Consider the following 14,881-nt stretch of genomic DNA (forward strand, 5'->3'; position numbering starts at 1 on the left):
TTCAGATACCTGTGTTTTGTGAAATTATAACAGTAGGTATTAATTTATAAATATTCCCTAAATTTAATTTTTTTTTTAATATTTTAAAGGAGTTTTCATGGGCATAATATGAACACAACCTTGCCTTTTGAAAATTAAAATATTTCAGATTCACGTCAAATTTGATCCATAGTCATTAGACACCAATTAAGCAAGATTCCCTGAATTTTAATTTCATTTTAAGACTCCTTAAGCTTCAGTCTTATATTTTATACATTTTCTAGAATTAAAATCATTTTGATAAAAATTAGAATGTTTAGTATCATTATATATTGATTTTAATTCGCATAAGTCTCCTGTTCTGCATACTGTCCAGGTTTAAGCTTCCTCTAAAATAACAATATTCAGCATACAACGATCTCAAAGTGGTTGATATGCCATAAAACAAACTCAACTTAAAAGCCAACCTTTGAGAGGCCTTTATGCTAGTTTTAAATAATTTTAATTACCCATTTATTTAGCTCATTAACTTTTCTGATTCAGTGTATTTTTGTTGCATCGATTGCAAATATATTTTCTCTCTTTCAAATGACCATTTTATAATTGCAGGATACTGAAAAACCCACTGAAGAGACCAAACCTTCTGCAGACTCTGAAGATTCTACCAAGAAATGGAATTTGAAAATCGGTTCTTGGAATGTGAATGGAGTCCGAGCATGGCTTGGGGTAAGCAGGAATTTGGGTTCTTTCTTTGCACTTATCCAACATTATCTAGTTCACAATCTAGTGGGTGCTGAAAATATGGAAAATGTCTTGAAAATTGTATTCTTTATGTCCAGTAAGTATTTGTGTCAAAATATTAAAAATAAAATCGGAATAAATACTTTTTAATTATTTTTTAAGTCTTTATTTTTTATTAATACTTAGTATTTTGATTATTATATCCATTAAAATATTTTTTAAATATTGAAAATAAAATTGAAATACATTATTCTGAAATTGCATAGTAGTATTGTTGGATACAAGAGTTCTGTCCCTTTATCAGAAAATAAAACAACCTGAGATAAAGGGATGTAACTTTTTTTTTTTTTCAGCCCTGATAGCCTAGTTTTCAAATTTTTTGTGTGTTGGGGGGGGGGGGTCTAGTTTTGCTTTCATTAAATTAATTATAAATGAAAGCAAAAATATATATATATTTTTGCTTTCATTTATAATTAAATTTTTTGTAGGGGAGAAAAGTAGTGGCAGCTGCCATAAATAAAAATGACTGTCCCTCCCCTCAAAAGCATTTTCCTTTTCCAATGGTGAATACCACCATACAGCCCCCCCCCACCCTCCCCAAAAAATTGTGATAACCTAAAATGAGGCTGGCCAGGCTGAAAAAAAAAAAAAAAAAAAATGGACAAGACGGCAGCCATTTTGGTTTGAAAATTAAAAGCTGTAAAGAGAGTTAATGTTTGAGATTAGACAAAAAGCATTTAAAACTACTTCAAAACATACAAAAATAAAAAAGGTTGCAAAATAACTTTTATTGGCTATAGTAACATTTATTGGTACTTGTACAGTTTAATCAAGACATTAAAAAATGAAAATATCGAAAAAAGGTTATATTGTACGTATCTGTTTTCAATTGAAGATCTCCGAAAAAAAAAAAATTTCACTTAATTTAATCAAGTAGTAGTTTTTTTGTTTTTTTTTTGTTTTGTTTTTTACAGCGGAAAAAGACGTTTTTATGACAGCACGTTGAAAGCAGACATCTTGGATTTTTTAAAAATTTTGTTTGGATTTTAGAAACGCTACAGGGAGATAACTCATTTTAAAGCATCGGAGGGGGAAAGGAGTAATGGCGACTGCCATAAATAAAATTACTTCCCTTCTCTTAAAAAAAATACTTTTCTTGCATGGACGGGACTTTCCAATGGTGAATCATCCCCCCCCCCCTAAAAAAATTGTTATAATTTAAAATTAGGCCAGTCGAGCAAAAAAAAAAAAAAAAAAAAATGGACAAGACGGCAGCCATCTTGGTTGAAATTTAAAAGCTGTAAAGAGAGTTAATGTTTGAGATTAAATAAAAAGCATTTAAAACTACTGAAAAACATACAAAAAAAATGATGCAAGTAAATTGTAAACTAACTTTTATTGGCTGTGATCGAATATATTTGTTATATATTTGATTTTTTACCACTTTTTCGAATCGCTGTGGATTGTTAAACAAACACCAAATTTTGTTTTAAAAACTAAAATTTTGTCTGGAGAGGGCCTTGAAAAAATTGGGAAAAGCCTTAAAAATGGCCATTAAAAATGTGTACAAACATTTATAGTAAGAACTTGTCTATCTACAACCACTGTAAATAATTTTCTTTTCTTTCTCCCTCTGAGTACCCAAAAGTAAGCAGGTCTTCCATAAAGAGTGCCTTTCCAAGAATTTCCTAGAATTACCATAGAACTGCTTCCCAGCTGACTATAACATGATTATTTTTAAAGTTTAATGTTAACAAATATTTGTTGAGCCATCTTAAATGATCAAATTCTGCCACTTGGACTTAGGGTTAGTAAAAGGGTTCCAGCAGTTTTGGAGGTGAATAAAAAGAAAGATGGTGTATGTGGGGTAATGAATTGAAATTCGGCATATTTACGAAACATAAAAATGAAGGCAAAGAAATTGTAGAAAGTGATTTTTCTCCAAACTAGAAAATAAACGATTTTATTTATCTGAAAAACTGGTACCAATCAGAAATCTGTGAAAGTAAACTAGCAAAAGGGTAATAGTTTTTCAAATATTTATCTTCACAATTTAATGTTTGAATTTCTTGCATTTTTTATGATTTGTCAGCAAAACTAGGGAATTGAAAAATTGGAATAGTTTATCCGTATTTTACAACCAGGCAACGGGTTAATGAGATGGACAGATTGTTAGTTGAATGATGATTAATATCATGAAAGGATTGAAACTAATGAATGTGATGAAATTAATGTATAGGGACAGTAGGCTCAGAGAGGAAGAGAGACAAATAAAAAAAAATGTTTAATTATCACATGTGGCAGCAAGGTTCTGAACAATTTCATTCATGCGATTCGACACGATCCTGAACAACTCCATCAATTCAAACACAAACACCTCTGACGATTCTACACGACATGATCCCAAACACCTCCAACAGTCTGAACCAGAACACCTCCAACAATTCGACAAAACACTATCCCGAATAACTTTTTTTTTTTTTTACACAGTGATCACCACTTATCAAGGCCCGGAAGCCACTCAGGGATAAGGGTTATTGCAAGTACATTACGTTAGTGTGGAGATTTGATGGAGTGTTTACTTAAGGGGACGGTTCATTAGGAATTTGTTAACGTTGGACTTGAAGACATCCAAGTTGTAGTCCGGTGGGAAGCAGGCAGACGGAAAAGAGTTCCACAGGCGTGCAGTTCTAAGAAAGAAGCTTTGTTCATGAAATCCGCGTTTTGATTTAGGCACGTTAAATCGAACCTGAACACCTCCAACAATTCGACACATCACCAAAGCAACCTCACCAGTTACTCTCTGAATGATTCTGGTATCACCTTTTAATAGCATAATTGCATAAACTCATTTTCACCATAAGTATTGATGACTACTGCCATATAATTCTTCAGCGCTTCCACACATGCTCATCACAGGGACGTATTAACTTTGGATATAAGGATATGTTGTAATCCTCATGGAAGTAGTTTTGTGGCAACGTGTTCTGTAGATAGGAAAATCTTGGGAAAAAATTGTTTGTGGAAATTTTGTTTGATGTTAGACATGGACCAAGAAAGGAAGGTTCCTTGTAATGGTGGTAGGAAGACGGGTTCTTGTTAAAGGATTTTTATGAAATCATTTTTAATGTTTGTTTTTTTATTTTAATTAGAAAAATGGTTACGATTTTATGAAGAGAGAGAATCTGGACATTTTCTGCCTCCAAGAAACCAAATGCTCGGCTGATAAGATCCCAGAGGAATGCAAAGTTGACGGTTACTTTGACTATTGGAACAGCGCAGAAACAGAAGGTTATTCTGGATGCGGCTTTTATTCGAAAACGAAACCCTTATCTGTGATTAATGGAATTGGTAAGATATAACACATCTACTTGATTGTCTAAGTCAGGCATTCTCAAACTTTCCTCCATCATTGACCTCTCGGCTTTATTTCTCCATTTATCTCCATTCATAGCCATCATAAACTGACAGAAAAAAAGGTCAAACAGAGCCTTTTTATTGTTTCGGATCTTAATATAAGAACTGTTTTATACATGACACAACAACGAAGGCAAAGCCATATTGGACATGCAAGTGTGTACGTTTCTTATTGTAGGGAAAATTGTTGAAACAAAGAAAATGGTTTATCTTTAAAGCGTCGGTGCATCTGTCACAGGGAAGGGAAGAAAGAATCAAGATGGTAGCGTCCACGACATTTATAACTAGCGGCTTCGCAAGTAACGAAAATCTTTTTTTTTTTTTCTTTTTTTTTTTTTTTACACAGTGATCACCACTTATCAAGGCCCGGAAGCCACTCAGGGATAAGGGTTATTGTAAGTACATCACGTTAGTGAGGAGATTTTATGAAGTGTTTAATTAGGGGGGGCGGTTCATTAGGAATTTGTTAACATTAGACTTGAAGACATCCAAGTTGTAGTCCGGAGGGAAGCAGGCAGACGGAACAGAGTTCCACAGGCGTGCAGTTCTAAGAAAGAAGCTTTGCTCATGAAATCCGCATTTTGATTTAGGCACAGATATAGAGTGGGGGAAATTTTTCACAGTGGATTCAGCTAGACGGGTGTTTTTCGTGAAAGATTGGCGAGGGGGGACCAGGGATTGGAGTTCAGACGAGCACCTGCCATGAAAATAACGATAAAACAAGAATAGGCTCGCAACGTCTCTTCTGTGGGAGAAGGGTTGCAGGGTAGAGAAAAGGGCATCCCCCACTAAACCACGAAGTCTATTTTGTACTCTGTCAAGGCATGATAGGCTGTTTTTGGCAGCTCCTGCCCAGATATGGCAACAGTATTCCATCCTTGGCCGTACTTGGCTTTTATATAGATAGAGAATTGCATAAGTAGTGAGATATCTTCTGGAGCGGTAGAAGGATCCCACCATCTTTCCTGCGACCTTGGCAACAGACTTGATGTACGTGTTCCATTTAAGATCAGGAGTAAAGGTCAAACCCAGAAGCTTGTCAAAACACGGGGCCTCACCCAGACGAGAGCCATCCATCACAATTGATGCCAGCTGGGGATCAGAGCGTTGATGATGTAAGGATAGGAGTTTGGTTTTGGATGCATTAAAGGTAACTAGCCACATCTTCCCCCACTGAACCACGCGCTCGAGATCAGAGGAGAGAGAATCCGAGAGAACTTCGTCATTTACAGACTTTGATGTGTTGCCGTAGATGGTCGTGTCATCAGCATAGATGTCAACGAATGATTTAAGTATGTGTTTAGGGAGGTCATTGATGTAGATCAGGAAGAGAGTTGGGCCCAGGATTGACCCCTGAGGGACTCCAGCATTTATATTGCAGGCCTCCGATTTTTGTCCATCTACCACTACTCTTATGAGCCTATCAGAGAGAAATGATTTAATGATTGAGAAAACATTTCCAGTTATACCGTAGCTGGAAATCTTGTGAAGTAGACCCTTATGCCATACTTTGTCAAAGGCCTTTGATATGTCAAGAGCAATTGCCCTAGAAAGGAAGCCTTTGTCAAGAGATTCACTAATCCTGTGGGATATAACCGTCAGCACATCTGCGGTAGATCTTGCAGAGCGGAAACCATATTGTGTGTCACTAAGAAGGTTATTCCTGCTGAGGTGGTTGACTATTTCTCTATTTAATATTGATTCCAGTAACTTACTCATAACACAGAGAAGACTTATTGGTCTGTATTGAGAGGGAGATGACTTATCACCTGAATTCTTAAATACAGGGCAAACTGATGAGGTCTTCCAGGAGGTCGGAAAGCACTTCTCCTTAAGGCAGCGCTTAAATAGTTTCGTAAGTATGGGAGCAAGTTCTGGTTGAAGCTTTTTTAACACTATAATTGGGATGCCATCAGGGCCAGTTGCTTTACTGGAATCTAGGTTTTTTATTAGCTTGGCGACCTCATGCACGGATATTTGTATGTTACCTAGCTTGTTCTGTATTATAGGAGGAAATATGGGGAGTTGATGACCTTCGTCGCATAGGGTAGAATTAGCTGCAAAGTTCTTTGCAAATAGTTTGGCCTTGTCTGACGCTGACGAGATAACCTCTGGTCCATTGATAATGGTTGGGATAGAACGCACACTTCTGTTCAGGATCCTATTTGTTATTTGCCAAAACTGGTGGGAACCAAGCCGCTGATCAGCTACCTTGGATTTAACAGACTGGGCATATAGCTCTCTTGCATTTTTTATTACTCTTTTACAGTGGTTGCTGGCAGTCCTGAAAGCAGCTTTAGTCTCAGTGCATCTATTACGTTGGTAGTTATGGAAAAAGTGATTTCTGTGCGCGATAGCAGCAGCACATTCTCGGGAGAACCATAGCTGGCTGTTAGGTTTTTGTTGGAATTTTTTAGATGGTATGAATTGGTCTATGCCTACAATTAACCATTCGGTCAGATCTGATACTATAGAGGACACTTCCTTTTTAAACATGGAGTGCAGAGGTAAATCAGATATGAATGTACGGAAGCTATCCCAGTCAGCCATAGAGTATCGGTATACAGTACGGTGGAGGGGTACGTCTGATGGCTTCTTACATTTTGTTTTTATCTTAACTGATACGACGGAGTGGTCGGAGGATCCTAAAGGAGAATGAACGGTACATGAACATAGCTCAGGGGAAGTTGAAAGAAAAAGGTCTAAGAGGCTTGCATATTGATTGGGTGTATCGGGCACACGGGTGGGTTCGCGAACAATCTGAGTGAGGTCATAAGCAATGGCAAAATCATGACAAAACCTCCCCTCATCATCTGTCTTATTTGAATGGGTCAGCTATTCCACGTTATGGACGTTGAAGTCACCACAGATGTGGATGTTAGCCGAGGGATGTGAAGACAGTATGTGGTCTATTTTCTCAGATATGCTCTTAAAGATAGTAACTCCGCTGTTGTGGGGCCTATAGAGGGCAAATATAAATGCAGTGGTGTTAGCAAATGCAACCCTGAAGCACATATAGGGTAAATTAGGATCTTCTCTAGAGATATCCCTGCCACATGGGAAGCCACCCTTAATGTAGGCACATATTCCATGCCCATGGCGATCTTGGGAGTCAGATTTAGCTGTTAAATTGGAGTATCCATTAATTATGAACTCATCTAGGGAAGTGGTCGGCCCTATTCCAGTTTCACATAGAAATAATATGTCCGGTTTCGTCTCCTGTAATTGGGTTTCAACCTCTGGAAGGTTGGAACGTAGACCCCTGATATTGGAGAAGGAGACCTGGTAGTAGGGGTCTACGCTGGAAGATGGGGTTCTAGGTTTAATCGAGTTTTTATTCTGGAGATATTTCATGTTGAGGTTTGGGGATTTGTGGAATAGGTCGGCATACTTGGTTAGAGCAGTACAGAGAGGGAAAGTAAGAGAGAAAAAGACAGGAAAAATTTTTTTTTTTATTTGTAGCACACGAAAAGGTAAAGCCGTAACAATTACCCACTAGTATGGCATCGAGAGGTCCCACCAGAGACTACTGCATGGTCCAGATCCACTCACCAAATGGCAATACAGCAGTCCCAGTACTTTGCGCCTGCTGATAGGACAGCCTCCTTAGTGGTTAATCCAAGGTTCGGGTCCCTGACTATCAGGCGGATAACGTCAGCCCAGACAAAACGTTTACCTCCAGCACCCTTACTAGTGACATGGCAACAAGGACAGACAAAGACAGAAAAATATCCGACATCTCAGACTACTGGTCACCAAGTAGTACCGACCTTAAGCAGCTTTTTCTTCACCCTTTGTCAGAAACATCACTCATTGAATGAGGACTGAATGACAAAATAGGAGAAGCGAGAGTTACTGGAGCTGCCGATAACACATCCACTGTATTATCTACTCTCCATTTAAAAAAAAAAAAAAGGGTGGGGGGTGGGGGGAGGAGAAAGGGGAATGGGTACAAGTGACTTATATCTAAGTAGTAAGTCCGGTGCGAACTTAATAATTCATGACACTTTTGGTGATAATCTCCCCTCCCATATTAATGGGTGGAAGTTTGTCGGTTATCTATCTAGTTTGAATCATTAAAGTTTCATCTTATAATTAATTAAAATCCAATAATTAACTATTATCAATTTGTAAAGACTGCTTAATATTAATTTACATTAGAGTTTAAATAATTATTCAAGGTTTTAATTTAGGAGGTCCGTTTTCATGAGTGACTTTCTTTGCACTGTATTATATTTCGAATGTACTTGAACATAAGGCTAACTATATAAGGTAGGATTCGAAAACAAGAAGAAAGTATTTTCAATACAGGCAAGCTTGCAGTAATAGTATATATTAAGTATACTACTTAAATAAAGTCCTAACTTTATCTACTCTAGAGAATAATTTCCGGCATTTTTTTTTTTTTTTTTTCGTTAGTTGCCGGCATTTTGATTGTTTGTTTTCATCGTTCAGCTTTGTAGCAGGAGGGGGGGGGATAAGACGGAATACAGACAAAAAGACAGGAGAAATACAGACAAAATACATAAAACACGAAAAGTAAATTTAAAACAATGTAACAAAACATTTAGGATTAGTTTAGAAAAAAAAAATAAAAAATAAAAATACTTAACGTTTTTGCACTAGAGATTCCGCCAGCGTTTTTTTTATCAACTGTTAGCTAGCATATGGCTTACTAGAGTGACAGGAGATTTCTATTTCCGGATGACTTGGTCGAGTGCCTATCTATAGAATAAAAGTCGTAACGTTTCTATTTGTAAACAATATCTTTTTTTTTTTTTTTTTTTTTTGTTAAAAAAAATTTTAAAAAAAAAAAATTTAAAAATTCTAGCTTTTTTTTTTTTATAAAGTCCTAACTTTATCTACTCTAGAGAATAATTTCCGGCATTTTTTTTTTTTTTTTTTTTTTTTCGTTAGTTGCCGGCATTTTGATTGTTTGTTTTCATCATTCAGCTTTGTAGCAGGAGGGGGGGGCGGGGCGGATAAGACGGAATACAGACAAAAAGACAGGAGAAATACAGACAAAATACATAAAACACGAAAAGTAAATTTAAAACAATGTAACAAAACATTTAGGATTAGTTTAGAAAAAAAAATAAAAAATAAAAATACTTAACGTTTTTGCACTAGAGATTCCGCCAGCGGTTTTTTTTATCAACTGTTAGCTAGCATATGGCTTACTAGAGTGACAGGAGATTTCTATTTCCGGATGACTTGGTCGAGTGCCTATCTATAGAATAAAAGTCGTAACGTTTCTATTTGTAAACAATATCTTTTTTTTTTTTTTTTTTTGTTAAAAAAAAATTTAAAAAAAAAAAATTAAAAAATTCTAGCTTTTTTTTTTTTATAAAGTCCTAACTTTATCTACTCTAGAGAATAATTTCCGGCATTTTTTTTTTTTTTTTTTTTTTTTTTTTTTTTTCGTTAGTTGCCGGCATTTTGATTGTTTGTTTTCATCGTTCAGCTTTGTAGCAGGAGGGGGGGGGGACGGATAAGACGGAATACAGACAAAAAGACAGGAGAAATACAGACAAAATACATAAAACATGAAAAGTAAATTTAAAACAATGTAACAAAACATTTAGGATTAGTTTAGAAAAAAAAAATAAATAAATAAAAATAAAAATACTTAACGTTTTTGCACTAGAGATTCCGCCAGCGGTTTTTTTATCAACTGTTAGCTAGCATATGGCTTACTAGAGTGACAGGAGATTTCTATTTCCGGATGACTTGGTCGAGTGCCTATCTATAGAATAAAAGTCGTAACGTTTCTATGTGTAAACAATATCTAATTTACATTTTTTTTTTGTTAAAAAAAAATTTTTTGAATTCTAGCTTTTTTTTTTTTTTATAAAGTCCTAACTTTATCTACTCTAGAGAATAATTTCCGGCATTTTTTTTTTTTTTTTTTTCGTTAGTTGCCGGCATTCTGATTGCTTGCTGCTCATGGGCAAAATCTTGCAGTTCAACTGCAAAAAAAGAGGCCGCAGGGATAATGCAGACAGATGCAAAAGTCCTTGGAGACTGTTGTACAAGAATCCTTGGAAATGGTTGTACGAGAATCCTTGGAGACTGTTGTACGAGAATCCTTGGAGACTGTTGTACGAGAATCCTTGGAGACTGTTGTGCGAGAATCCTTGGAGACTGTTGTGCGAGAATCCTTGGAGACTGTTGTGCGAGAATCCTTGGAGACTGTTGTACAAGAATCCTTGGAGACTGTTGTACAAGAATCCTTGGAGACTGTTGTACAAGAATCCTTGGAGACTGTTGTACAAGAATCCTTGGAGACTGTTGTACAAGAATCCTTGGAGACTGTTGTGCGAGAATCCTTGGAGACTGTTGTATGAGAATATTTGGAGACTGTTGTGCGAGAATCCTTGGAGACTGTTGTGCGAGAATCCTTGGAGACTGTTGTGCGAGAATCCTTGGAGACTGTTGTGCGAGAATCCTTGGAGACTGTTGTGCGAGAATCCTTGGAGTCTGTTGTGCGAGAATCCTTGGAGTCTGTTGTGCGAAAATCCTTGGAGACTGTTGTGCGAGAATCCTTGGAGACTGTTGTGCGAGAATCCTTGGAGACTGTTGTGCAAGAATCCTTGGGGACTATATATATAAAGAAATTAACATATAGAAAATAAATAAACAAACAAATAAAAATGTAATAAAATAAATTCGATTGTTAAAATAAAATAATATATGCTTTATATATTTGTGTGTGTATGCATGTACATAGATCTGTACGTGTATAAATATTGACGTGTACACTTTAGCAGTGGAACTAATCCAAACACATGTAAAGTTACATCTCTTAGACCATTCCTTTTACCCAAGCGGCTATTACACCACACTAATATAGCAGTCATTAACATTCCTAAGAACCCACTTTAAGCCTAATACACAGAAATTAATCATTTATATACATTTAAAAAAGCTACAATAATTCCCAACAATACTTAGTATTCATCAAAACTCATATCCTGGAAATCGATTTGACAGCCAGTCTGTGACACTAACTACCATAAATAAAGAAAATAAATAAAAACAACAGACAAAAGGAAAGCCTTGCCAAACAGTTGTATACATTTCTTTGTCTTTTCTACCCTGAAGAAGAGATACTACTCTTGAAAATTAGGGACATCAACACTTATGATCATGTACAACACATGTTGGTAAATAAACATAATATAATTGAAAATTATTGAAAAATTTTTCTAATATTGTCATTATTTTTTCATATACTAATTCATGTCCATGATGTTTCACATAACCTGCATTGATATAGCCTTCAAACAACTCTTTTCACATTTTTTGTAAATATTGCTTATGTATAAGCATATGACTGACTCATTTACATATTGGTTTTGAAAAAAGACATTTTATTAATCACAAGTGAGTTTTTTCAACTTCCATGCTAAAACTCAATAATTTGATAAATTCTATTTTTACTTATTATTTTTATGCTGGATCATTTTTCGTAATTTTTGTAATTTAGCACATAAGTACATGATGTTTTCACCTGAAATGTGTTGGTCTAAAAAGTCACCAACCTGCACAAGCACCGAACAAACTTTTCAAAATTTACTGCAATGACTTTTCACTTGTGATGATATGAATTTCAGAATTTGTGTGAACTCAACTAAAAAAAATGTACAATAACAGTTTTACTACAGTTCTGAATTTTTGAGATGTGGGCTGATCATTTATATTACTTGTTTTGATGGACTATTGTTCTCATCTTGAGTGTTATTTGTGCACCGTTTTACTATTTAACAATCATCAAGATAGAAGGGGAAGTAACTCTGCTTAAAATATTCAAGTTAAGTAATAAAACCGTTTATTCTAATAAATCTCCACTTTTATATATTATTCCTTAATTGGAATTCATTTTTTTAATGAGCATTATATATATATTAATTTATTTTTTATCTCGCACCATTATTCTCATCTTTATTAGTTGTTGTTTTCATCTTTATTGGTTGTTTTTCACAACGTTTTGGCCAACTAGTCCTCTGGCCTTAGTCAGGTGGTAACCGCGACGGATAGGAACTTGGAATCTCCTAACTGCATTCTCAGCAATCACTGCCATCCGTAGTTGTTGTCGTCTCACCACGTTTTGGCCAAGTAAACCAATATATATAATTTTTTCTTTTCTTTTCGTTTTTTTTCCTTTTCTTTTTTATTTTTCATTTTCTTTTTTTTTTTGTTTTTCCTTTTTTCTTTTTTTCTTTTTGGTGTCTTTCTTTTTGCCTTTCTTTATTCATTCCTTCTTCTTTTCCATCTGTTTTTTCTTTTTCATTTTTTTATGTTTTTATTTTTTTCCATTTTTACTTTCTTTTCTTTTTCCATTCTTTCATTAATTTTTCCTTTTTCTTTTTTTCTGTCCTTGGTGATAATTTTTTTTTTTTTTCTCTCTTGCCATTTTTAATCAAAACAAATTTTAGTTTATTCGTCTTGTTGTTTTTTTTTTTTAATAAATTAGATTTTTTTTTCATTGAATTAAAATGTTTCAAATTTATTTCATTTCTTTTTATTTTTCAGGCATCGTGAAGCATGATACCGAAGGAAGAGTAATAACAGCTGAATATGACACATATTACGTTGTAACTTCTTGTAAGTCACCATTTTTTTTCTTGCTTTCATTTAACAGATTCATGTAATATTTTATTTTTATTTTTCAGAAGCATAGAAAGTAAAGCTTGAGTTTAGTTTTGGTAGCTTCATAACTCTTGCTTCTATTTTGTCTTTTAGTCAACACATAAGTGATATTTCTGGGTCGGAATCTATCCATCTAACGGTGACTAGTTTTTTTTTTACTTTGAAATATTTTTTTAGTTTGTTGCATCAAGTGGCTTCATGTCTTGTCTGCAGTAATTGCCATAAAAAAAGAAGATATCTGATATCTAAAAGAGGGGCTCGTATGAGGATTGCTAATATCCTCATTAAAAATTGATATATCTCATGAAATGTATATATTCGTTTGAGTGGAATTTGGTGGATTTGGCTACGTATTTAACTGATAATAATCTGGTAAAGTTGCCTTACGAAACGGATCAAATCTGTTGCTAAAGTTGCTTGGAAAAATGGTTGGATCATTCTACTGCTCCAGTAGATATCTCACTGCCGATGCAATTCTTTAGTTGTATAAGAGCCTGTGACAAGAATGCATGGAAGCGCTCAATGTCTAAGTTGGGCCTACCTACAACGAAAATGAGTTCATCCAAGGGCTATATGCAGAAGTTCAAATGTAACGTCAACCAAAATTTTAATCTTTTTTAGGCATCGTTCCAATTAGTAGCCCTTTACGTCCAAGTGGCAATATTATGCCTTGTTTCGAGTGAAGGAGAGTTAAAAAAAAAGCCAATAACACATTCACCGAGTAATTGCCAAGTTTGCTCTGGTAATGGTGTTGAGTTATTGCGTTCGAACTCGGATGAACTCCATTCTATTATTCCTCCCCCCCCCCCTCGCCAAACTTTCACAAGAAACACCCATCTTGCTGAAAACACTATCACTAATTTCCCCCACTCTTTATCTGTGCCTAAACCTAAACGTAGATTGCATTAGCAAAACTTCTTTCTTAGAACTGCACACCTATGGAATTGTCTTCCGTTTTCCTGCTTCCGGCTGACTACTGAGGTTGTGTTCAAGTCTAACGTAAACAAGTTTTTGATGAGCTGTTCCCCTTAAGTTAACAAACTTACCAAATCTCCATTACTAACAATTGCTATATTGTCCAATTTCTACTGTACACTCTTTAACCCTTATCCTTGAGTGGCCTCTTGGCCTTGGTAAGTGGTTATGCCTATGTAAAAAAAAAAAAAAAAAAGATCGTGTTGAACCGGGAGGTGTTTGGGTTCTAATCAATCGTGTCGGTGTCAGGTCGTGTGGACGAAATTGTTCAGGACCATTCTGCCGCATGTGATAAAATTTTTTTTTCTGTTCTCTTTGACCTCGTGAAGCAACAGAGCCAAGTATGTCCTAGGGTATAGTACTGTTTACACATCTGGGCAGCCTAGTAGGGGATGCCCGTTTCTCTTCCCTGCAACCTCTTTCCCACAGAAGAGACGTTACGAGTCTGCCTCTGCTTTATCGTTATTTTCATGGCAAATGCTCGTCTGAGCTCCAGTCTATGATTCCCTCCCTCACCAAACTTTCACAAAAAACACTTGTCTAGTTGAAATCGCTATCAATATTTTTCCCCACTCTTTATCTGTGCCAAAACCTAAACGTGGATTTCATGAACATAGCTTCTTTCATAGAACTGCACACTTGTAGCACTCTGTTCCATCTGCCTGCTTTCCAACTGACTACAATATGGTCATCTTCAAGTCCAACGTAAACAAGTTCTTGATTAGCCATCCTCTCAAGTAATCCAATTTACCAAATTTTCACTACTAACGATTACTACAATATTATCCCGTTAACTACTGCACACTCATTCACCCTCATCCTCGAGTAACCTCCAGGCCTTGATAAATGGTGACTCCTTTGTAAAAAAAAAAAAAAAAAAAATGTTTGTGGTCGCAGGCTGGATAGAATTGAAACCGACAATGCTCACCTGGAACCGTAGAAACTCAACGTCTCTAACCACTATGAGCATTGTCTGAAGGTAGCGGTTTCAATTCTACTTAAAGCAGGTCCGAGGATTTGTTGGCCAAAACGTGATGAGACAACAACTATGGAAGGCAGTAATTACTGGGGACGCAGTTACAAGACTTAGCATTCCTATCCTGTCGCGGTTAATCAC

At 35.7% G+C, this 14,881-nt stretch overlaps 1 protein-coding gene across 1 annotated transcript in view; it reads left to right on the plus strand.

Annotated features, from left to right (window-relative positions):
* LOC145263063 (exodeoxyribonuclease-like) overlaps window positions 1–14,881 on the plus strand; it is a 78,677-nt gene that overhangs the window by 19,970 nt on the left and 43,826 nt on the right. The window contains exons 3-5 of the mRNA XM_080119919.1: window positions 589–705; window positions 3,873–4,071; window positions 12,673–12,744. Of these exons, the coding sequence (XP_079976045.1) occupies window positions 589–705; window positions 3,873–4,071; window positions 12,673–12,744 (388 nt within the window). The remainder of the gene's footprint in view (window positions 1–588; window positions 706–3,872; window positions 4,072–12,672; window positions 12,745–14,881) is intronic.

Source organism: Euprymna scolopes, chromosome 38 (genome assembly GCF_053919585.1).
Source record: "Euprymna scolopes isolate OS-2025 chromosome 38, ASM5391958v1, whole genome shotgun sequence".
NCBI lineage: Eukaryota > Metazoa > Mollusca > Cephalopoda > Sepiida > Sepiolidae > Euprymna > Euprymna scolopes.